General features: G+C 41.1%; 1 protein-coding gene across 1 annotated transcript; it reads left to right on the forward strand.

The window, feature by feature from the left end:
- Positions 1 to 1,036: 1,036 nt before the first annotated feature.
- On the forward strand, positions 1,037 to 26,203 carry LOC110508620 (uncharacterized). The gene is given in 17 exon segments (XM_090225495.1): positions 1,037 to 1,671; positions 1,729 to 1,753; positions 6,363 to 6,420; positions 6,423 to 6,520; positions 6,704 to 6,800; positions 7,285 to 7,834; positions 8,043 to 8,377; positions 8,927 to 9,032; positions 9,620 to 9,713; positions 10,011 to 10,120; positions 13,761 to 13,902; positions 14,049 to 14,119; positions 14,256 to 14,384; positions 14,523 to 14,675; positions 19,090 to 19,168; positions 22,939 to 22,996; positions 23,307 to 26,203. Coding segments are annotated over 16 exon segments (2,619 nt in total). The 5' UTR covers positions 1,037 to 1,156; the 3' UTR covers position 22,996; positions 23,307 to 26,203.

The raw sequence follows: 26,203 nt of genomic DNA on the forward strand, positions 1-26,203 counted from the left end.
TGGATGTTCTTGTGAGAGAGAGACAGTATTAATCATGGCTGTCACCCCCTCTCCAATTTCAGCACAGAGGCTAAAGACCTTAAGTGCTTTCTCAGCCAGGGGACTACAGGCTACAACCTGAACCTGCCTTGATTTTCTCTTGCTCGCTCACTGGGTGGGCGCTCGTTACAGCTGTTTCGCAGCCAGCGAAGAGATTTCCGTAGCAACGTACATGACTGTCTTAAATACTGAAAATCAGGGCTCACATGCTGTTATCACAACCATTATTTTTTAGCCTCTCATAAACACTTCTAAGATGTGAATTGCTCCACCTGTCATTAATAAGGATCTTTTTTAAATGTTTTTTTTTTTTGGCAAACACAGCTGTTCTTTGTGAGTGGATCTTTTAACAATTGTTTGATATTTTGAGTTGACCTAAAAACGTCCCCTACCGGTTATAAATAAAACTTGTCAGTGTCCCTCCTCCTTTCCCCTCCCCATCTATGACACCTGTTCAGCCTAATCATTGTGAAACCACCAAGTCAGACTGAAAAGTCTACTAATTCACATGCAAATAAAGTCAAAGAAACCCAAAGCGTTTAAGCATCATCCCAGACAACTTTTCACTTTGCCTCAGAGAGCGGGACTGTGTACACTGGCCATTTTGAAACTTGGTAGGCGGGCCAGCGACTGATGACGGTCGTGGGCATTTGTCTGACAGCCCCTCCAGAGCCGAACCCCTGCCCGTCACAGCCACCCACAGCCCTCCGCCCCCATTGCTGCTCCCCTGCTGACGTTGGCTGTTCTGTTTACATTTAGGGAGGTCAGCTTATTCCATTCTTAATACCACCTCCAGTAGGGAGAAGTGCAGAGGTGTCAAACTGTGGGTGAGCGACATAGGGGCATAGGGACAATCTCACAGATTACCGTGACCATTACTAGCTGTATCTTTCTGTTTTACTCTTCATGGATTTGAATTAATTTTTCATCGAGATATTGGCATTTCATTCCCGTTTCTGTCATTAGATCAGCTTGTCTGTACACTTGAAGATGAGCACAGGGGGATAAGGCTGGCTACATTTTCCAAAAAAGGTTCCCCGTCTGTCTCACGGACATTGGTCACCAACCTTTCCGTGACCGTTTTTCTGTTTCGATTGGGCGTTCTAGTGATTCTATCATGAGTTCCAAGGTAGTGAACTATAACTCAACCTCAAGAAAGCCAAGCACGATGGATAACGTAACCGATTGCAATGGTGCCGGCTTGGTCCTCATTCAGAATCACATTGAGTCTCTGAACAGTAAGATGGACAAACTCATCAACATCCAGGAGAAGGTCCTCAACCGGCTGGATGGAATGTCCCAGGACATTGACAGTATAGAGAGGGACATGGAAACACTGAAGGTGGATAAGGAAGAGATCCATATCCCTGCCAGAGCCCGAACTCTACCACCGGCCCTGGCTCAAACCCAGGGCATGGGCATGGGGGGCGAGGTGAGAGAGATGTGTCAGGAGATGAGCTCCATCATGACAGTTCTGGACCAGCGCTCGGAGAAGCAGGCTGAGAAGCTGGACGGGATGGAAAAGCTGGTCCTCAGCATCCATCAGGTCATCATATTCATTGGGGAGACGATGAAGAGCCCCCGGGTTATGGAGATGATGTTTATGGGTCCGGCAGCACACAAGGCCTCCAAGTCAAAAGACCTCAAGATGGCTATTAAGAGGCAATCGTCCGCAGAAAAGAGCAAGAGCTCAGTTACTAAGAAGACCGACAAGGTGAGACTGGGAGTTCTAACTGCTGTCATGTCTTTGGCTATGCCAGATTATGTGATATGACTTGCTATTCTACAAAATAATTTCTCTGTAATTAATATCACCTGATTGAGCTAATCATGTAAATGTAATTAACTAGAGAATCGGGCACCCCAAAATAATATTTATAGAGCTGTTATCTTCCAAATAAACTCTTAAAGACCTAGTAATATTTTACATCCATAGCAGTCAACATTAATCTTCATCTTACTTCAGTCTCATCTGAAAGTTGTACATTCTTGGTTATCTGCAAGAACCCTGGCTAACAATTTGAATCAGCAATACAAAATTGGGTTTAATCATTTACTTACTAAATACCTAACTAATCACACATAATTCACATACACATAATTAAATCATAACTTGATTACAAATTACGTCATAGGAAAACGTCCCTAGCGGGCGGAATAGATATGACGACTTGTTACACAACGGAAAAGTGGCTGGGTTGAGTGAAAGAGCGGGAAGACAGGAACAAAGGCGAAGCTGTGCTATCGTAAATACAGTATCTTATGCATTCTAAATTACCGGCCATTTGGAAAAGGAAAACGCAATAAATATTTTCTCTGAGCTGTGCTTCAGTAGGTTGGTGGCAAATTGAAGGCCGTGTGGCCAAACCGAGTCCTCTGTCCTTTGAAGAATGTCTCTGGTTGTCAATTGAATACATTGTAGTAACGTCGTTGATAGACGGAATACTCTGTCTGTTCCTTCCTAACCTGCATTTGCAGCTGCAGTCGCTAACTCAACAGCTAGGAGGTATCACTTCTGTAGTGAATAAGAGTTCAAAGTTCATACCATTCGCAACCAAAGCTCCTGCTGATGTTGGCTTCGTCATGTAGTTATTTTCTGAACCATTCTGACATAGGATCGTCATCCTACCTCATCGGAACAGGAAGTTCTATTGTCGTCAAGGGCTTATATAGGAAGGGAGAAAAGGGGTGTGTTTCATAGTTTACAACCTCTGTCTCTTCACGTGGGCGGGCCACTGAGTGAGCAGCCCTAACTTATGAAAACCCACTTCTCACTTTCTAGAAGCTAAAATCACATTTCATCCCATCACAAAAAAATTCATATTCAAACATTTAAATTGAACTAATATTCCATGTGAATCCAATAACTCTGATGTGTAGACTTTCCACTGTAGAGTTTGTCATCTTATCATCAATGAGAATGTCTCAGATGACAACCGAACTGACATCATATTCATTAACTTAAGTATCACTGCATATGTTCAATCGTTCGGATTACCAGAATATAGTTCATTTCCCCCCACATACTGATGTTCCCAGAATCTCTATGTTAACCAAGGTTTTTTAAAAATGTAACCTCAGTAGGTTGGAGAAGGGAAAAGGGGGGAAGAGGTATTTATGACTGTCTTAAACCTATCCCCCAGGCCAACGTCATGACACTGCGCTAACCAAAGAGGTGTGTTTTTGCAGGTCTATGTAGACTATATAAAGGTTGCTTTATTAAGGCACTTGGATACGTTAATGTGAACTGCGTTCATATTTTTAGAATGGATTGACGATATGGATGTGACGGGAACTTAGGTTAGATGAATTGCTGGGTTCACTGTTCCCTCATGGACCTGCAAGTTACATGTCCTTAAACAAATTTGCACAGTTGTATATAGGTTCGGAGGTAGACACGGCGTTCCATGTTGTCATGTTTGGTTTATGATTTGATTTCGTTTTATGACTTTGCCACTGCAGAGGAAAATTATCAGAGCAGCAAAGCTGACTAGTCAAGTTGAGTTTTGTTTCCTAAGGAAGGATTGTGGCTTTGCTCATGCTACTTTTCCTCAGGCAGTGCTGGACGATGTGTCAAACCAATATGACTTATATAGCGATCTCCACTGGTTTATAGCAATATTCACTGGTTTTATAGCGCCATGCATAGTATGCCATACTGTATGGAAGGTGCCAAAGCCTATACACAGTGGTAAAATTGATGGGGAACTTTCCACCACTAGGCTTGTTACTGTGACTGTATTACCACCAGACCGGCGGTCACGAGTTGTGATGGCAGTTTAATTCCACGTGACCGTTTCGTCATGGTAATTAGGCTTCTCCAAGCTCTGATTCAGGGCAACCCCCCATGTACATTGTTTACCTCCCGCCATAGTAACAGTGTCGAACAGCCATTGATCTAAATGTCTCTACTTAACACTGTATGATACATGTCACAGAGGTTGGCACTTCTTCAGATTTGAGTGGCTCAAAATAGGAAGAAGAGGATGGACCTGTATAGGGGAGAGTTTTTAATAGTGGAGTGGTTCTATATCGTTCTATTCTATATTTTTTTGAAACTGCACTGTCGGTTAGGGGCTCGTAAGTAAGCATGTCACTGTAAGGTACCTGTTGTATTCTACGCACGTGACTAATACAATTTGATTTGATTTCAGTTGCTATATGCTGTAGGTGCTGTTTTCAGATTCATGGTATTGCTTGGGGATGGAGTGCTGGACCGGTAGAATGTATTTGCCTTTGTACTAGAAGCAGGCATGTGGCTTAAATAGGGATCTAACTTAAGGACTCATTGGCAACAGGTGGCAACAGGTAGCGACAGGGGTGAGAGAGAGCCTAGTGGTTAGAGCATTGGGCCAGTAGCTGATAGGTTGCTGGTTCAAATACCTGAGATGACAAGGTGAAAATCTGTTGATTTACCCTTGAACAAAGCACTTAACCCTACTTTACTTCATTGATGCTGTACTACTATGGCTGAAGCGTAGACAAATATGAATGCTCATAAAACATGTCAAAAAAAATATTTAAAAAACAACTGACATGGTGAGAGAAGACCAGAAAGATCTCTGTATGTGACAATAAATATATTTGTTTATCTTAGGGAAGTTAGTATAAGCATTTGGTTGACTAGATTTGGTACTGGACTGAATAGATAACAGAAAGAGAGGAATTTGATTCATACTGTCTACTGGACGGGGTTACACAATGTGTGGCACTGTTTGTGTTGTGGAAGATTAACTTTACACCCAATTCCTCTGAGCTTAATGGGCAGTCACTTCCAACTTCAACAAGCACTTGAAATTGTTGATACAATGTGAATAGCAGTAACACGCGGAGGGGTGGTCTTAGGCACAGACACTGAAAGTCAATGGGTAGTAGTGTTTGGCATTAAAGCCTTATAACAGGTTATAGGTACCCCATCACTCTCCATCATTGGCACAAGGGTGGATGCCAGGCAGATATCTGTTTTCATGCCCAGGGTATATTACCTGCAGGATCTATTTTATTTTTTAAATCAAATCAAGCATAGACAGTGTAGCGTACGAGTTTCCACATTTCATGGTGAAGAGTAGTGTGAAGTAGATGAACTAGGGTATAAGGAAAGGGGTACTGTAAATAGGTATTGGTATCGGAACATTTTAATGTAGTCAGACCCTTATTTGGTTCGATGAGGGTCCTTCCATTTCAACACAGTTCCAGCACAAAACAGACTCATTTGATACAGACATAACCTTTTCAGCTTGATTTGAGGTTAGAACTCAAACAGCAACTCGGAGGTAATGTAAGTCCTGACCTAACGTAGCAGGTGTAAGAGAAACGTCTGAGCGGGTCCCTACAATCCGGTTTTCATGGGAAAAGGAAGCTATGTTGAATATACTGTATCATTGAAAACCAGATGTTTACTGTTTATAAGTCCACATGTTATGGCAGCATCCATACCTCTGTGATTGGCTATTGGCTACTGTATGACTGAATTCTCGCTGTCGTCAGAGCTTTCGTCAGGTTCTACCTTCAGCCTCTGGCCAGCTCCCATCAACTCAAGGTATGAGATGTCTGTCCACCACAGACATCTGTCACTTTAGCCCCCCCCCCCTCCCCCTCCCCACACACACACACACCACACACACACACACACACTGTACTCAACCCCCCTATCCTTAGATTTGTCCTTCAGGAAGAAACACTGCTGTCACTGTGGAAACCCTCTCCTCAAAATATCTTCTCTGCCTTACTACTGAGCAGTGCTTACCTCACAACCAACAACTAAGAGGCCCTCAAGAGACATTTTTTAAGATGTTGATCTGCTCATAAAAGGACTGGAGCGTTTTCTGTGGTACTAGTGAGCCCCGCCTTACTGAAGTCTGTTTGAGAAGACTTGTTTGGTTGGTTGCGCGAAATGTTTCCGCTCAGGGTTGGCATTGCATGCCATTACTCACTATGCCGGGTGATATGCTATAAATTCGCAGCCTCGTACGTATGTAACACCCTATCCATTCATCTGCTGTGTGCAATCAACAGCATGCTTTGACTGAAACAAATGTTGATGCATATTAACGCAGTATCAGAGTGCTGCCCTGAATAAAACAACTGATAAGTTATATGTTATATGTTTGACGGTCACTTTAATGTAATTCTTCCTTACTCTTTCATGTCTTGTTTCCAATTTTCTTGTTCAGTTGTACCTTACACCACCCCTCACCCTTCCTCCTTACCCTTCCTCCTTACCCTTCCTCCTTACCCTTCCTAACTGTGTCTTTATCCATCTCATGTTGCATGCCATTCACCCTGTCCAACTAACATTGCCATGCTGTCGGTCTTCTTAACAGAAAACTACCTCTACTAAAGCCACTAAAGGTACTCAAGGGATGATAAACCCTGCATGTGAACGCAGCCCAGCTCCCCGGAGACCACTCACAGTCACAAGACAACAACGCTCCACAGACCAAAGAATTTCCTTGCAAACAGCAAACCCACCGCACACTTTGTACGTGTTCAATTGCTCAAAGAAAACATGTTTTCATGACGTTTCTGAGCAGTAGATATTGTAATTGCATTCTGGTAGTGGTTTAAGGGAAATATACATACCTGACCTCATTTGAAGGAATGTTGACATGCAGACCAAATGCAGAGCGCGATGATCTTATATCGCGTTCTTCCCTTCCTTTAGCCAAAAGATCACAAGAAGAAGGATGGGAAGGAGAAGTCGGGTCTGAGCCCGAAGGGTCTGAAAGCACAGAAAAAGAAGAAGCCCCCAGACACAGCAGGTGCTCACATCACAGCACATTCAAATGTGTCAACAATACATCACAGCCATACACCACTCACACACACAGTGACCTTTATTAGTCAAAACAACCTAAATCCCACACAGCAGCACTCACAACATGTAACATGTGAGATGTAAACAACACCTGTTCTGAAAGCTTCGAGAGCGAGAGAAGAAAAATTGATACTTTCTTTTTAGCCAAAGGAAAGGGAACAGGCAAGTCACGACACTCTTCCTGTCAGACGTAAACAACAGTATTGTACTAACAAGTATATCATGACACAGAAACATCAAAGAGCTCAAAAGTTCAGACAGAAACATCAGACAACCACTTGCCGTCCTCTTAGGAGGGTACCAGGAGTGTGTTGACATTCTGAGGCATTGTGCAATTGTCTGATTAAAGTTACCAAAGTGACGTTCAGGCAGGTGGTTGAATTAATTTGAACTGTATACCCTCTGACATTCTGTTTGTTCCTCTGCAGATACGATCTCCCTTAGGAAGCAGGTGTTGCTACTAGAGGTGGTTCAGAAGCTCAACAGGGAGAATGCAGAGAGATCATCATCATCATCAGGTCACCAGCAGCAGCAGCACCTCACCCCTGATGGCTTCCTGGACCTGGAGGCTGGGTCTGGAGGGGCCTCAGAGGGTTCCCTCAGCACAAACCTGCTGGACCTTATCCTCGAGGGCTCCAAGGCCCCTGTGACTGAAGAGGAGTCATTGTCTGAGGAGGAGGCTGCAGGAGATGGACTAAAAGTGGAAGAGAGGAAGGAGGAGGAGGTTGTAAAAAAGGAGAAGGAAGACCACCTTGTTAATGAATCTAAGGAAGAGGAGAGAAAGGAGGAGCTGTTGAAAATCACAGAGAAGCCCGAGGAGGATGGAAGACTAGAGGAAAAAGAGGGGGAGAAGGAGAAAGAGGGGGACACTACACTCTCTAAAGGCCCATCGGAAGCTGTTGATATGTCGGTAAAGGATATCCCTTCTCTCCCAACCTCAGCTGAAGCTCCAGGAGACACCAACTCCATTCCCGAGAGGTACAGTATCTCCTCTACCCTCACTCTCTTCCTATTTCTATCTTTCTCTCTCTTTGTCCCCCTTTTCACACGATCTTACTCTACCTTTCTCTCACCCTACTTCAATGGTGCTTTATGTGCTGATCCCTCTCTTCCACGTATACACACACATGCGAAACAGCATTCCACATTTTCTGAAACATTTCTAAAACATGCCCGTCTGTTCCAGCTGTGAAGACCACAACAAAAGTACTTCATCTGTGTCTCTGGAGGCAGCAAAACAGGACCAGGTGGAGGAGGGCAGCACCGGCAGTAAGCGTCGGGTGATGGAGGAAGACCTGGGAGTAGAGGACCACAAGAAGAGTCGGGTAGAGGACGGAGAGGAGGAGGAGAGGGAGGGGGAGAGGAAGGAGGAGGAAGAAGCAGAGAGACCAGAGGATGAGGATGAGGGATGGGGCGTCTTCAAGGCAGACGGGGTGGATATCAGTGTGGAGCGGAAGAAGAGGCTGGGGAAAGATCAGGCCACAGAAGTCAAGCAGTCTACTGGGGAAACGTTCTTCATTGGTGAGGACCAGCATCTTTATGGGGTACCGTGGCTTTAAGTCTGGCGCAAGGGTGGTAAGTGGGCGGAATCTTATTCATTTGAAATGTGCACACGATTCCATAAGTCACACATTGATCTCAGTGGAAGACTGGAATTACGCAAACAAATCTTAGGATTCGGGCCTAATATGAAATCCAACAGATTGCTGATATGGTGGCAATTATCTCTTTCTGTAGAAAATATTCATACCCTTATTGGATTTGGATAGAAAAGCATGCTCTCTCGGAGTAGCAAAGTACGAGAGAACTGAAGTTTGCATAACCAACCTTGTATCTTCTGTCATGTTTACCACAGGGTGTGAGTAAGCACAGGGTGATAATTTGATTATGACAATCCTGAGGTACCATTACAAGAGCACATGTTAACTGATTGACAATACAGCTTATATTTCCCCTCCATGCTACTGTTTGCCAGGGCTCACTTGATATCAATCTCAAAATGACTTCACTGGTTAAATGAAGGATAAATAAATAAGAATATATTTGTATGTATTTCATACCTCCCTTTAGACAAAAGTCCTCCTCCACCAGCTCCATTCAACCATCGGATAGTGTCGGCCAAACCCAACCAGATCAACAACTTCTACACCATCAACAGAGTTGAGATTCTAGGAGGGTAAGTGTTCCAACCTGAGCATTACTAGTATCAAATCCTAGATGCCATTGTGTCCGTGAGCATTTTTATTTGTTTAACCTTTATTTAACTAGGCAAGTCAGTTAAGAACAAATTCTTATTTTCAATGACGGCCTAGGAACAGTGGGCTAACAGTGGGTTAACTGCCTGTTCAGGGGCAGAATGTTCAGGTGTGTAACTCTCCTCTCTTCTTCTCTCCCCTGGTTCATAGCTTCAAATTTATATTATAGGAGAAATCAATACAAAATACAATACCTTCACAAAATGATATTACTTTACTGTATTGGAAGAGATCTGATTTTGTATTTGAGGACATACTGATAAAATAGTTCTGATAGTTCAAGTTCTGACCGTGAGATCCCAATCAATTCAGGGGATGTGTTATCTTGATGTGTAACATTATATGATTTGTGACTTGCAGGTGATAGTTTTGGCAAGTCTTTCTGACCCCTGTCGAGGGAGTATGGTTGCGTTGAAACGTTCCCATTATAAATCATAAAACGACACAGACAGGTGTAACTCAGAAACGTTGAACTGATGACACTTTACTTATCTTTGCTCTCTCCTAGGGGTCGTTTTGGCCAGGTGCACAAATGCATGGAAAACTCCTCAGGTCTCACGCTAGCTTCCAAAATCATCAAAGCCCGGAGTCAGAAAGAAAAGGTACAAAGTCAACTTTTTTTTTTAGACATGATTTGCATGCATGTAAAAACCTCCACACATCCTTGTAGCTTCCTTGAAAACTACTTTTTGAAGGCGGACCCACTTGGCTTCATATTCAAAATGTGGAAGTAGACATCGGAACATAATGCTCTAAGTCCACTTCAGTCTACGTGGATGGGGGATGTATTTCCTCAGATGTTTTTAATTTGACCCAGAAAAGAGCCTTGCCTTGCCTGCTAGCTGTGAGTGAACATTTGACACTTCTCATTGTGTGGTTGGTGTGTGTTCGGCATGCAGGAGGTGGTCAAGAATGAGATCATGGTCATGAACCAGTTGGACCACGCCAACCTGATCCAGCTCTACGCCGCCTACGAGTCCAGGAATGATATCATCCTGGTGCTGGAATAGTACGTTCCCTCCACAGAATTAAATGGAACGTTATCAGCATTATACTGAATCTCTATGGTTTTCAACCTTGCTGTATCTTCCTTCTCATAATGTTTTCTCAACCCACATCTTTAAAGGACCAGTGCAGTCAAAAATGTGATTTTTTTCTGTGTTTTATATACATTTCTACACTATGAGGTTTCAATAACACCGTGAAATTGTGAAAATGATAATGCCCTTTTAGTGTAAGAGCTGTTTTTTACTGCCTGGTGACATCACCAGGTGGTAAATTTGATTGATAGATATTATTTGCCAGTTAAATAAACACACACAACAGATACATTTTTTTAAAGTGTCAGGCATATCACAAAAAAGTCTGACTTATTTCCATTGTAATCCCTAAATTCCATGGTGCGAAAGCATTACAACATTACATAAATAAAGACATATTACATAAAGACTTGAAAAAGATATATATTGCTCGATCATCAGCCAGCTTTTGACATTCTTTTTTAAACGAGATTGGGGTCGGCATGGCTTTAAGTTGCTGGGGTAGTTTGTTCCACTCAACAGCAACGGTATATAAAAAGGTGTTCTTACCAGATAGACTCTTGAATTTAAAAACAGGCGATATCAGGCTCTGGTGGGCATCTCTAATATAAGTAAATGATTTGATAGGTACCTAGGGGCTGAGGCAGTAATGATTCTATGGACCAGAGCAAGTGGAATTAATTTGACCTTTTTCTCTAGCTGATGAAAATGCTTGACCTCCAGATGAGTGGGGGGATTTTAAGTAAAAACCTCACCAGTTTGTTTTTGGCTGGTCTGTCTGTATTCTTTAGATGTTTAGGGATGCTGGTGAGCCATGATGTGCAGGCATAATCAAAGTGACACTGAACTAGCGCACTTGCCAGAGTCTTTAGGGTGTCACATCAATATATTTTGAGGTCCAGGAATTTAGTTTTGTGGTTTATCTTTGTTAAAACCTTCCATAGTCATAGTCTCACCAGGGAGGTACGTATCCAATTCACACCCAAGGTGAAACTGATGTTTTTGGTGTAACCACTGAGTTGCCTACTTTGAAACTAAAACCAGTGGACCTTGACAGCTTTTACTCTGGAACCAAATAAGATGGATTCTGTTTTTCATGATGCAGATGAAATGTGTTATCTGAATGTGATTTACTGATATTGGGTAACTGTACTAAGGATCTCTTCTAGGCTTTGCTCTAATGGGACACCAGTAGAGCAGAGTCATCCACATACAAAAGCAATTTACAATGTAGCAAAGAGCTGCTGTTTTTAGGAGTGAGATCATGTCTAAGTTTTAATCAGCACTTTCAAAACTGTTTTTTATTCAACACTATTACAAAAAATAAAACGCGCTTCTCTTTACTTACACTCGCCCTGCAATAAATGAGTAGCCAAGTGTATCGATAGCCCTGCATTTTTATTATTATTAGCAGCTATTTTAATTAGCAGTATATTTTAATATCGAGGAGTATTTCACTTTCTCTGGTCATATGAACAACATGAATTTGTGCCTGAGGCAGATGCGGTGCAACTCTTATTTCTTCATCAGGTGTAAAACTGTGTCCCCTCTCTCTGGTCAGTCGCACCGGAGAAAAGGAATACTTCTGAGACTAATGCTGTGTTCAAAACAAAATCTCTGACTTTTGACTTCAGTGTGTTTAAGACAATTGGGATCTCTGAGGGAAAAAAACGAGATCCGATTGGGGAAAACCATTTTTCCGAGGTCACAGTTAAAAGCACCATGACCATGAGATGCAGGTACCATCAGTCCAGTAAAATAAAAAGCTGTGCCTTGCAAGTGCCACACCAACTGATCTATTTTGTTATCAAAGCTTGAATATTGAAATATAATATGGTCTGAAAATAACACTATTGGCAGGCCAGGTATATAGCCAATATGCTGTGATAATGTATTAGACCTACTGCACAAACCTCATTCCGACAGAACTGTTTTTATTAGGCTAATGTTTAAAAAAAATGTAAGTCATGTTTAAAAAAAATCTCGACTTGTTTTTTGGCTGTGAAAGTAATCTTGACTCACAAAAGATCGGTGACCACTGCACTAGAAAGTTTTCATTAACATCCACCATTTTGTCTCTACTTGATAAATAGGATCTAACCGAGTCAATGGCCCTGCTGTTAAAACCAAAAGCATGGTACTATGATCAACCTTGTCAAATGCCATCTGCAGATCCAGCATTATCATTCCACAGAAAAGTCCTGATAAAGTCAGTTGAAAACAATAGACTTGTCAGTGGAGTGGGACTTTCATAAACCAGACTGTAATTTGTATCAAACTTTTTCCAGCACTTTAGACACCACACTCAAAAATAGATACAGGTCTATAGTTCCCATGTGAGTTTTGCTGCCCTTCTTGTGGATAGGATCACTCTATTATGTTTTGTATGTGTGGAAACTCTTCCCTGCTAAATAGGTGACAAAGGGGGCAATAAATTCAGCAGCATATCTTAAAAACCTGTCAGGGATATTGTCGAGGCCTGTAGCTTTAGAGCAGTTTAGTTTAAACAGTCTCTTGCCAACTCAAGCCGGGGACACTGCTGTAAAGGAAAATGCATCAGCTTGTACAATCATCTTGGAGTAATGGCCTGGGTCCCGACCCTCCCCATACACTCCAGTACAACCAGGTATCCTCTAAATGAAATCTGAGGCAACTGTTGTGAAAAAGGCATAAAGATTTTTTAGCTGCCACTTCCTTGTCAAACGTAATTTGTCCTTTGACCTCAAGACCCAAGATTTTGCCATTTGTTTCTGTTTATCACTATATGCCAACTGTTTTAGGGAATTCCACAACTACCTAGGATTATTCCTTTTCTCAGAAATGTTGCAATTAAAATATGATTTTTTGGCATCTTCAATCATCTGACTATCTTTGTTCCTTGGGGTTCTGTGTCTAGGGAAAGCATCGTCCTCTTTGCTTCTGTTACATTCTCAAAATGTGGTATTCCGTGATTTAATGGCCTCAAGGATTTCTTGATTCATCCAGGGTTCAGTTTTTTGTTTAATTCTTACAGTTTTCCATAGAGCCACTTTATCCACAATGCTTAAGAAACAGTTGAAACAGTCCCATGCTTTATCCATATCTAGACATATAAGTACCGGTTCCCAATTAACTTTACTCAAGTGATCAATAAATGCATGTTTGTTAAAACGTTTCAGAGATCTAACAGTTACTGTGTTGTGAAAGTTGAACAGTTAGTTTTCATTTTTTCCTTCACCACTCTGAGAAAGACTTCAGAACATGCAGCGGACATGCTCAAACTTTAACTAATATAACCATTGACCATAACCATAACATAACCATAGGTACAACACTTCCACTCACGGGTGGGCAAAAATAACTGATAGCCATGCCTCCACTAAGCTACGCCTCCAGTGATTGTCCCTTTTTATATAAAAAATATTGGATACAAAAATGTACCATTATACTAGATTATCTGCACTTGTACCCTAAAAGGTACTGAACAGCACCATGTGAGATCATATGTGTACCTCTGAAGGTACATTATGCGTATTTTGATATTTTTGTACCCCAGAGAATAATACTGTACCCTAACCATACCCTTTTTTTCTGCGAGTGTACAATGTCTTTGTGTGTGTGTGATCGCAGTGTGGATGGTGGGGAGCTCTTTGACCGGATCATCGACGAGAACTACACTCTGATGGAGCTGGACACGGTCATGTTCATCAGGCAGATCTGTGAGGGCCTTCAGCACATGCACAAGATGTACATCCTTCATCTGGACCTCAAGGTAAACAACCACACTGTATTTGACAGGGGCAGTGATGTTATTGAGAGCAGGGCAATACACAGATTGTGCACAACAGATAACCACTTGTCTACCTGTGTCTTGATATTTTTTCACCTTGAAGGGTTTCCTTTTTTGTTGTCTTTCAGCCGGAGAATATTCTATGTGTGAGCAGAGTCACAAATAAAATCAAGATCATTGACTTTGGACTTGCCAGAAAGTAGGTTTCAAATTCACATTGATCTTTGTTTCATTCATATAATTTTAGATGATATGATGTATCACTGAATGCAGTATTATAACATGGTATTTGTATTGATAGATTCCTCTTCAAAATGAACATGTATTCCTCCCAGATACATGCCCAGAGAGAAGTTGCGAGTGAATTTCGGCACCCCAGAGTTCCTGGCCCCAGAAGTTGTCAACTACGACTTTGTGTCATTCAACACCGATATGTGGAGTCTGGGAGTCATTACATATATGCTGTAAGCGCGCACACACACACACACACACACACACACACACACACACACACACACACACACACACACACACACACACACACACACACACACACACACACACACACTCTCATTCTGAAGGCTCTTCCTCTCCTTCTACAGTCTCAGCGGTCTGTGTCCTTTCCTGGGCGACAATAACCCTGAGACTCTGAACAACATCCTTGCTTGCCAGTGGAACTTTGACGAGGAAGAATTTACAGACATCTCAGAGGAAGCCAAAGATTTCATCTCTAAACTACTCATCGTCAATAAAAGGTATCATACATCCAGGGGTGAAAGTAGATTTAATTTCTTCCTGGTACGGGACCTCCAATATGCGCACGCACATGCACACCAAACATTTATGGACCTGGAGTGGCTCTGGACGTTCTGCTGCACCGAGACAAAAAATTGCCACAACCCCTCCTATCCCTGCTAAACTAGAATACTGTACAGCAGGGGTTTGCAAGAGGTTTGGCCTTGGGCTAATTTTCTTCTCAGCTAATAGTCGGTAGAACAGAACATAATAGCAGGCCAATTCATAGGCCTATGCTACAAATTAAACAAAATGTTTAACACATCTGGTTAGTAGCTATATAATCAGTTCAATGTCAATAACGTATCCTAATATTTTCACTCTGATTAGACTTATAAAATCACCAATGTCTCTATTAAATTTGTTTTTATATTTATTTGTGCGTTGATTGGGGAAAAACACCTTGCAATCAAGAGAAAACATCTCAAAAAAGGTGGATAATAAATAGAAGTTTCAGGCAAGAATGGACAGAGAAATAGGCATTCTTACCATATTTCTCCATTGTCAAACCAGGGTCTTGTTGGAAACAAATCGGTTGATTTTTGCAAATAGTTCAATATGAGACATCCGTATGAATCTAAGAATATCAATTTCAAAAGTTACCTTTCCACCCAGACAGAGACTCAACCGAGGCAGTAAATCTCAATATTCAACTGCTGGCTACTCAGCCGTTGCAAACTTCTTCGGGATCGGTGTTCCTTCCACGGGACGGTTGAGCTAACGTAGGCTAATGCGATTAGCATGAGGTTGTAAGTAACAAGAACATTTCCCAGGACACAGACATATCTGATATTGGCAGAAAGCTTAAATTATTGTTAATTGAACTGCACTGTCCAATTTACAGTAACAATTACAGTGAAATAATACCATGCTATTGTTTGAGGAGAGTGTACAATTTTGAACATGAACAGTTATTAATAAACAAATTAGGCACATTTGGGCAATCTTGATACACATTTTTTAACAGAAATGCAATGGTTAATTGGATCAGTCTAACACTTTGCACACACACTGCTGCCATCTAGTGGACAAAATCTAGATTGCACCTGGACTGGAATAATACCTTTTGACCTTTCTCTTGTATTTCAAAGATGATGGTACAAAGAAATACAAAACAACGGTTGGTTTGTCCTTTGTATTATCTTTTACCAGATCTATTGTGTTATATTCTCCTACATTCCTTTCACATTTCAACAAACTTCCAAGTGTTTCCTTTCAAAATGGTACCACGAATATGCATATCCTTGCTTTAGGGCCTGAGCTACAGGCAGTTAGATTTGGGTATGTCATTTTAGGCAAACATTTTAAAAAAAGGGGAGGATCCTTTTAACCCAACAACAGAAGCGCTTCCCTAAAGCTGCCTGGGTTTAAACATCTCTTTTCCGACAGTGAAAGGCTCAAATAATAGGGACAGAATAGGAAAGTAAATGTTTTATCTCCTTGAATATTGCATGCCACAGCTCAGCATTCAGAATGTCATCACAGTCACATCTTTTGTGGGCATTTTAACGCTTGGTTCTAGAATAAGGCATCATGAAGTTGTTATGGAACACTTTATATTATCTGGATACTTTTTATTTATTCATTTCAAAATTTAAAGCTGACAATAGGTATCCTTTTTGCCCTTTTCTTTAACAAAGGGTATGGCATACAGTGCCTTGCAAAAGTATTCACCCCTCTTGGCATTTTTCCTATTTTGTTGCCTTACAACCTGTAATTTAAATTTATTTTTTATTTGGATTTCATGTAATGGACATACACAAAATAGTCAAAATTGATGAAGTGAAACGAAAAAAATAACTTGTTTAAAAAATTTCAAAAAAATAAAAAAATGGAAAAGTGGTGTGTGCATATGTATTCACCAACTTTGCTATGAAGCCCCGAAATAAGATCTGGTGCAACCAATTACCTTCAGAAGTCACATAATTAGTTAGATTGCACACAGGGGGACTTTATTTAAGTGTCACATGATCTGTTACATGATCTCAGTATACATACACCTGTTCTGAAAGGCCCCAGAGTCGCAACACCACAGAGCAAGGGGCACCACCAAGCAAGCAGCACTATGAACACCAAGGAGCTCTCCAAACAGGTCAGGGACAAAGTTGTGGAGAGGTACAAATCAGGGTTGGGATATAAAAAAGTATCCAAAACTTTGAACATCCCACAGAGCACCATTAAATCTATTTAAAAATGGAAAGAATATGGCACCACAACAAACCTGCCAAGAGAGGGCCGCCCACAAAAACTCACGGACCAGGCAAGGAGGGCATTAATCAGAGAGACAAAAAAGAGACCAAAGATAACCCTGAAGGAGCTGCAAAGCTCCACAGCGGAGATTGGAATATCTGTCCATAGGACCACCTTAAGCCGTACACTCCACAGAGCTGGGCTTTGCGGAAGAGGGGCCAAAAAAAAACCAATGCCTAAAGAAAAAAATAAGCAAACAAAAAGGCATGTGGGAGACTCCCCAAACATATGGAAGAAGGCACTCTGGTCAGATGAGACTAAAATTGAGCTTTTTGGCCATCATGGAAAACGCTATGTCTAGCGCAAACCCAACACCTCTCACCACCCGAGAACACCATCCCCACAGTGAAGCATGGTGGTGGCAGCATCGTGCTGTGGGGATGTTTTTCATCAGCAGGGACTGGGAAACTGGTTAGAATTGAAGGAATGCTAAATGCAGGGAAATTCTTGAGGGAAACCTGTTTCAGTCTTTCAGAGATTTGAGACTGGGACGGAGGTTCACCTTCCAGCAGGACAATGGCCCTAAGCATACTGCTAAAGCAACACTCGAGTGGTTTAAGGGGAAACATTTACATGTCTTGGAATGGCCTAGTCAAAGCCCAGACCTCAATCCAATTGAGAATCTGTGGTATGACTTAAAGATTGCTGTACACCATCGGAACCCATCCAACTTGAAGGAGCTGGAGCAGTTTTGCCTTGAAGAATGGGCAAAAATCCCAGTGGCTAGATGTGCCAAGCTTATAGAGACATACCCCAAGGTGGCTCTACAAAGTATTGACTTTGGGGGGGATGAATAGTTATGCATGCTCAAGTTTTCTGTTTTTTTTTGTCTTATTTCTTGTTTGTTTCACAATGAAAAATATTTTGTAACTTCAAATGATACAACCCCCGCAAAAAAATCCATTATCATTCCAGGTTGTAAGGCAACAAAACAGGAAAAATGCCAAGGGGGGTGAATACTTTCACAAGCCACTGTACCCTCACTAAATTAAAGCCCTGGTTTTAACCAAACCCACCAAGCCCTTCCCAGACACGGAGGTATTTAAGGAATGCATGGTGACGGTATTGGATGATTTGGCTATACTGATAAATCTAAGGACAGCATAATTACGCCTGTCAATCAGGTAGGCTTACCTCTTTTTACATAGGAAAATAGACTCTAGCAAAGCCCTATTGTTGTTAGTGAAGTCAAATTAAATGAAGACAATTGTTAAAATTAATTACTTTCATCTCCGTTTGCTGTCCACCGCTGTTTGATTATGTCGCAGCCAATCCAAAACTGCCTTTTTCTTTGACTTCCTCATTAATTAGTTAATGATTTAAAAAGTGTCTGTCTCATGACATTGTTATACATTTGGTCTCCAGTCTATGAGCTACAGAAAAACCACATAGGCTACTACTCTTTCCACTGTAGGCTACATCATTCATGTAAAATGAATCTGATGGAGCGTTGATGGAGCACCGCAGCGCTGCGTCTCTTTAACAGCACCCTGGAGAGGCGCGCTGGGCATGGACAAAGTGGACACTGATTATCATGGGGCGGCATCAGCGCTCACCTAAATAGCCCTCATGCCACTGGGTGAGAGACGTTATCATTGTTTTTAGACAGAGTAATGTGAGGTGTTATGTGTTGTTGGAGGTGCGTCTTGGTCAGTTTAGCTCGGAAAAGGCCTCCCTCGTCAAACTGCAGCTCTAGGCGGCTGCCTAATCCTACCTAACGTGACGTGGGGACCTAATCAAAGAATTACATTTAGAATCCCTATAAATTCTATAGCATCTCGATGGTCCTAATTATAAAGATTTTTCATTTAACTTTTACAACGTGTTAGCTTTTCTTGTGGCATAAACACAACCAGTCATGATGTTTTCATCTGATTGTCAAACAATCAAGTCAAAGGGCTCACAGTATTTATTTTGCCAGGACGCCGTACTGGACCGTACCACCTTACTTTCTCCCCTGCATACACCTGCCTCATTCCAGAATATATTGCTTAACACATAAAGTACATTTTGCAATATATTAAAATCTATCTCTCAGGGGAATGTCTGCCAAGAGACAGAGCTTTACATCTGTTTCTACATTTATCTCACAGCTTGTGTTTGTGTATGTGTGTTATTGTGCAGTTGGAGGATAGGTGCCTCTGAAGCATTGAGGCATCCTTGGCTCTCTGACCCAGTCCTCCATCACCGACTTCATGAAAAGGTACAGGACACCTACTCACTCCTTATAGAGAACAATAGCATCAACCTTTTATTTCTGCACTGTCTCTATGCACACTTACAGGACACCTACTCACTCCTTATAGAGAACAATAGCATCAACCTTTTATCTCTGCACTGTCTCTATGCACACTTACAGGACACCTACTCACTCCTTATAGAGAACAATAGCATCAACCTTTTATCTCTGCACTGTCTCTATGCACACTTACAGGACACCTACTCACTCCTTATAGAGAACAATAGCATCAACCTTTTATCTCTGCACTGTCTCTATGCACACTTACAGGACACCTACTCACTCCTTATAGAGAACAATAGCATCGACCTTTTATTTCTGCACTGTCTCTATGCACACTTACAGGGCCCTACACACTCACTCCATCATCTGATCACTTAATATGCACATACATTTATACGGACTTTACACACACGCACACCCACTCACATACAGTGCATTCGGAAAGTATTCAGAACCCTTGACACGTTTTGTTAGGTTACAGCCATATTCTAAAATTGATACAATTATTTCCCCCCTTCATCAATCTATAAAACAATACCCTATAATGACAAAGCAAAAGCAGGTTTCTAGATATTTTTGCTAATTTATTACAATTTTATTTTTTTTAAAATGTTATTTACGTAAGTATTCAGACCCTTTACTCACTACCTTGTTGAAGCACCTTTGGCAGCGATTACAGCCTCAAGTATTCTTGAGTATAACGCTGCAAGCTTGGCACACCTGTATTTATGGAGTGGCAGGAAGCCTAGTGGTTAGAGTGTTGGACTAGTAACCGAAAGGTTGCAAGTTTGAATGCCCGAGCTGACAAGGTAAAAATCTGTCGTTCTGCCCCTGAACAAGGCAGTTAACCCACTGTTCCTAGGCCGTCATTGAAAATAAGAATTTGTTCTTAACTGACTTGCCTAGTTAAATAAAGGTAACATTTTGGCAGTTTCTCCCATTCTTCTCTGTAGATTCTCTCAAGCTCTGTCATTGGATGGGGAGCATTACTGCACAGCTATTTTCAGGTCTCTCCAGAGATGTTCGATCGGGTTCAAGTACGGGCTCTGGCTGGGCCACTCAAGGACATTCAGAGACTTCTCCACAAGCCACTCCTGCATTGTTCTGGCTGTGTGCTTGGGGTTGTTGTCTTGTTGGAAGGTGAACCTTCGCACCAGTCTGAGGTCCTGAGCGCTCCGGAGCAGATTTTCATCAAGGATCTATCCGTTCATCTTTCCCTCGATTCTGATCAATCTCCCAGTCCCTGCCACTGAAAAGCACCCCCACAGAATGATGCTGCCACCACGATGCTTCACCGTAGGGATGGTCCCTGGTTTCCTCCAGACAAGACGTTTGGCATTCAGGCGAAAGAGTTCCATCTTGATTCCATCTGACCAGAGAATCTTGTTTGTCATGGTCTGAGAGTCTTCAGGTGCCTTTTGGCAAACTCCAAGGGGGCTGTCATGTGCCTTTTACTGAGGACTGGCTTCTGTCTTGCCACTCTACCATAATCATCTCATTGGTGGAGTGCTGCAGAGATGAACCTGGAAGGTTCTCCCATCTCCACATTGGAACTCTAGAGCTCTTGCCTAGACCATCGGGTTCTAGGTAACCTTCCTGACCAAGGCCCTTCTGCCCGAATTGTTTAGTTTGGCCTGGCCGGCCAGCTATAGGAAGTGTCTTGGTGGTTCCAAACTTCATTCATTTAAGTATGATGGATTCCACTGTGTTCTTAGGGGACCTTCAATGCTGCAGACATTTTTTGGTACCTTTCCCCAGATCTGTACCTCGGCACAATCCTGTCTCGGAGCGCTACGGACAATTCCTAAGACCTCATTGCTTGGTTTTTGCTCTGACATGCACTGTCAGCTGTGGGACCTTATATAGACGGTTGTGTGCCTTTCCAAATCATGTCCAATCAATTGAATTTAGCACAGGTGTACTCCAATCAAGATGTAGAAACATCTCAAGGATGATCAATGGAAACAGGATGCACCAGTGCTCAATTCGAGACTCATAGCAAAGGGTCTGAATAAAATGTAAATAAGTCATTTCAGTTTCAAAAAAGATTTGCAACAGTTTCTAAAAACCTGTTTTCACTTTGTAATTATGTGGCATTGTATGCTGATTGCTGAGATGTTTTATTTCTTTAATCAATTTTTAGAAGAGGGCTGTAACGCAACAAAATGTGGACCAAGTGAAGGGGTCTGAATACTTTCCGAAGGCACTGTGCGAGCTGCTTCTACTCTGTTAATCTTATATCCTGTTGCCTAGTCCTTATCCCTATAGATATCTACCTCCATCACTCCAGTATCCCTGCACATTGTAAATATGGTATTGGAACTGTCCCTATATGTCAGGGGTCGGCAACCTTTTTTGTTTGGAGTGCCACTTTACTATTTATCTTAACATGTCTAGCGATCTGTGTGCTAGTAGTGATTTTCAAATGTGCATTACAACTAATTGTGTCTGTTGAATATCCACAAAAGTAAGAATTCCATAGCTCGCTTAACAGAGGCGCTTTCCATTAGCCCCGCAGGCTTGATCTTGGAACACAGATTCTCTTGGTGAATTATATAGTGACATTTAAACACAGGGTGGCCAATCTTATCTTCGGTCAGCTTTCCGAATCCTGTTTCCCCACCATAGCTGGGTGTAATAGCGAATGTGTTTTTGATATCGACACCTCTCTCTCCTCAAAATGATCTGTGATCTGGTTTATAGACCAAGCAGCTCCTCACGTACCTGCTCTGAGTCACCGTATGTTGCAACAACTGCCAGACGTGGAATGTCAATCACATCCAAACTCTCAAGAGCCACACAGGTGCGTCTTTTGACGCTACAGTTTGCTGCTCCTATACATTTTCAACCATCTCGGTAACGCGCCTTTCAACAGTTCTGGCAGACACAGGCGTGTCTTTTATCTTTGAGATGATTGTGTCTTTCGAGTCCTTCAGTCTTGTCCGCCTCATCCTTAAAGTTTTTCTCATGTCTCGTTCCAAAAATGATGCCGCACACTTGATGTCCGACAAAACAACAGTTTTACAACAAAGAGAGCAAATAGACCGGTGCATCAGTAAAACGAATCATTATTCATTTGTCCAAGAGGCAATAAATGAGTGGACATCTGCCTTGTTTTTCTTTGCTGATGACATTTTGTGCCCTGCACTTTTTGAAATAAGAAAAGAAGGCTTGCTTGCTGCTAGCCATGTGAAAACGAATCTCTCATCTTCAGTGCTGCCTTGGTTTTGAATTTTGTGGGAGAGGTGAGGTGGGTTGTCTTGCACTGAACTAATGGTATGAAACTCCTGCAAAATCATGAAAGCCCATTGGCTAATCAGGATTGACATACCTTGGAAACTACGACATTGCATTGAATACAAACGCACATTTGAAATCAATGTATGGAAGGCTGGCACACGTGCCTTAGGTTGCCGACCCCTGCTGTGTATAGTAGGCTTACGTATTGTGTTCTTCATATTTCTTATTTCTCGTGTGTTTATTTTCTTCTAGAATTGCATTGTTATTGATTATTGCATTGTTGGGTTTTTGAGTTTTCAAAAAAGGCATTTCACCGTAACTTGTGCACGTGACCTAAAAACTTGATACAGCTTACAACCTTAGAGAATATTGCTATACTATGAAGTGGTGTAGTTCTATTTTTAAAACAGACACTGATTGGTTTGCTGAGGTTAGGAAGTGTTTTTGTTTCTAATTGTTATCGAGTATTGACTTAACTTTGTGTTTTATAGAAGAACATGTGTCACTGTTCCCGGCGATCTTCATGCGTACCCATTACAGAGAGTTGAGGTAAGACGCTAAACCTTCCTCATCACAAATTCTATCTACTTCCTACTGCATATTTATTTTTACATTTGTGTAAACACCCTACACAGTTTAATGGAATATTTTCCCCAAAATGCACGTGCTACGTCTCAAGTCAGGATTCAACTCTCAATCTCCACAATAAAGTAATGTCCTCCTAGGAACCACCAGGGGGAAGCATTTTCTCAATGTTTGTGCATAAAGGCAGTAAGACATTCAGATTAGAGCCAAACAGCCCAAAAATGTTGACATTGCTGAAACTGCACTGTTTCCCATCCTGTTCTGTTTTGAGCAGCATGATGACTAGACGGCGCCAGCTGTGGCCACCTGGACCAAGCCTGCTGTACACCTGCACGTTTACCAGCGCTTACCTATCTAAACACCTGTAGAAGTACACCTGTAGAACTACTGGAGCTTACCTGTCTGTACACCAGTAGAACTACAGCCTGCAAAACTACAACCTGTAGAATTACTGGAGCTTACCTGTCTGTACACCTGTAGAACTACAACCTGCAAAACTACAACCTGTTGAATTACTGGAGCTTACCTGTCTGTACACCTGTAGAACTACAGCCTGCAAAACTACAACCTGTTGAATTACTGGAGCTTACCTGTCTGTACACCTGTAGAACTACAACCTGCAAAACTACAACCTGTAGAATTACTGGAGCTTACCTGTCTGTACACCTGTAGAACTACAGCCTGCAAAACTACAACTTGTAGAATTACTGGAGCTTACCTGTCTGTACACCTGTAGAACTACAACCTGCAAAACTACAACCTGTAGAATTACTGGAGCTTACCTGTCTGTACACCTGTAGAACTACAGCCTGCAAAACTACAACTTGTAGAATTACTGGAACTTACCTGTCTGTACACCTGTAGAACTACAACCTGCAAAACTACAACCTGTATAATTACTGGAGCTTACCTGTCTGTACACCTGTAGAACTACAGCCTGCAAAACTACAACCTGTAGAATTACTGGAGCTTACCTGTCTGTACACCTATAAAACTACAACCTGTAGAATTACTGGAGCTTACCTGTCTGTACACCTGTAGAACTACAACCTATAGAACTACAACCTGTAGAACTACAACCTGTAGAACTACCGTAGCTGTGTGATGGTTGGACGATACATGTTACCTGAACAACTGTTAGCTCACTAGATATGCTGTTTTGTTGGTTTTAGTACGTATATCCAAGGATAGGTCAAAAATTAGACAAAAACAAGGACTTGGTTTTAGTGGAAACATTACCTGACAGTCATACTGTACTTTTTTGAGTGGGTTGTCATGTACTGTAAAAGTGCTATTTCAGTGTGATGCCAAAAGCTTAGAAGACTGGAGGGTGTCGTGAAAGATAGTATGCTAGGTACAGTATGTGAATTTAGTAGGGTTAGTATGACATAACACCAAACTCTAACCTCGTATCTTGTAAATACTTTTACTATTTTGTCAGACAAACTAGATTCCAGATTTTAAAAAATGTTTACTTTTAGCCAATGTTGTTTCCCTGTCGTACAGTTGTACTGTTCTCTTCCCTCGTGTGTGAATCCATTTTGATTAGCTTTATTTCCATCTCAGTTATCCACAATGCCTCTCAACGTTTATGCTGTGATGCTGTTCTCCATTTCATCTCATTTTCTGTTCATGTAAAAGAGTTCCGTGTTGAGTACTGTACCCCACTTTTCCTCGAACTGTGTGTGTATTTATCAAACCAAAGGATTTTTCCGTTTAACTTGACTGATAGACAGACAAATGTCATGTGTTCGCTGTTTGTTTTGTGCTCTCTTGATGTTGGGTGTAAATAGATCAAATGTGTAGATGTTTGCTTAAACTTTTAATGCAGACCTGGGGTACTTAGTGAGTCTGGGAAAGCATTGTTATACCGTTTTCATTTTCTTGAAATCATTCGATCCATTATAGAATTATAGAATATAAATTGCTGTTTTTACAATCTATATTGTATTTTGGAAAAATATGTACTTTCAGTAAAGAAAATGGAAATTGTTGCGCAGGAATACTCATTTTTTTGATTTCACACAGACAGAACAAAAAAGGCCTGAGTTCAAGCAAGGATATTAATACATTTAAATCTAAAATAATCTGACAATGTTCGGGATGTTTTATCTATGTTCTAGTATATTTGTAAATCTACAGTATGAAAAGGGTTGAATGGATCTGGTCAGGTTTTATAAGCTCTAGGATGTGCACTTTAAATAGTTATTTGTTTAAATCAGATGAATTTATAAAAACTAATCCTGGCACTTAAGAGAAAATACCATGTTTAGAAATGATGTTTTTATGCCTGTAGTCATACCCTGCATTATTTCATTATATTTTGTTAATGTGTGTGTGTGTGTGTGTATATATATATATATATCCCCAAAAGCTTTACTTTATATTCAAATAATCTTATCTTATTAGTATTTTCTTTGTTTCCTTTGGATTTTTTAAAATGTTGCCTTTGTTACTTTTTATTTAATGAAAGCATGCTTTTTGCTTTCATGTGCTCAGTAAAACCAATTATAGTGCATACATGACACATTCTACATCATTATTTCAATGTGTAGGGTTGTGCACACATGTTTCCATAGCTACTATTGTTACTTGTTCAAACTTTTTCTCAATGCTTGTCCACATGTTATTATTTTGTAATTAAAAATAAAACTACTTTATTACCTTCCATGAATGTTGGCTATTGGAAAGTATACCAGCTATTAGAATTAAATATGGCTAGTATTTCATATATTACACTTTTCCTCTATGGTGTATATCTATCTTAGGTTTACAGTTGTTTAAACAGTAAAACTGCTGTCTTTTTGGTCCGTTGGACATTGATTGTCATTTTGTCGTTTTGAAGGATAGAGTATAATATAAAATCCAATAATAATCTGATCTCAGCAATGGAGTCAAACACATTTTGAATTCAATGTGTCTTTTGAAGTTTTGGAGCATTAAAACTTAAATAAATATTACAGCGAAAGAGAAAACACCTTTATTATCATTTAAGTTTTGTATTTTTGTATCTAACCTTTTATTTAACTGAGGCAAGTCAGTTAAGGACAAATTCTTATTTAAAATGACGGCCTACATTATCACAAGTGTCTTTTCATTGAAATTCTATTTAAAACGTATTCAAATTGTGTTGTATTTCCAACATAAAGTAAGAATAAATCTTTAGTTCTG

The sequence above is a fragment of the Oncorhynchus mykiss genome, chromosome 28, assembly GCF_057628025.1.
Source record: "Oncorhynchus mykiss isolate SJ-2025 chromosome 28, ASM5762802v1, whole genome shotgun sequence".
Lineage (NCBI taxonomy): Eukaryota > Metazoa > Chordata > Actinopteri > Salmoniformes > Salmonidae > Oncorhynchus > Oncorhynchus mykiss.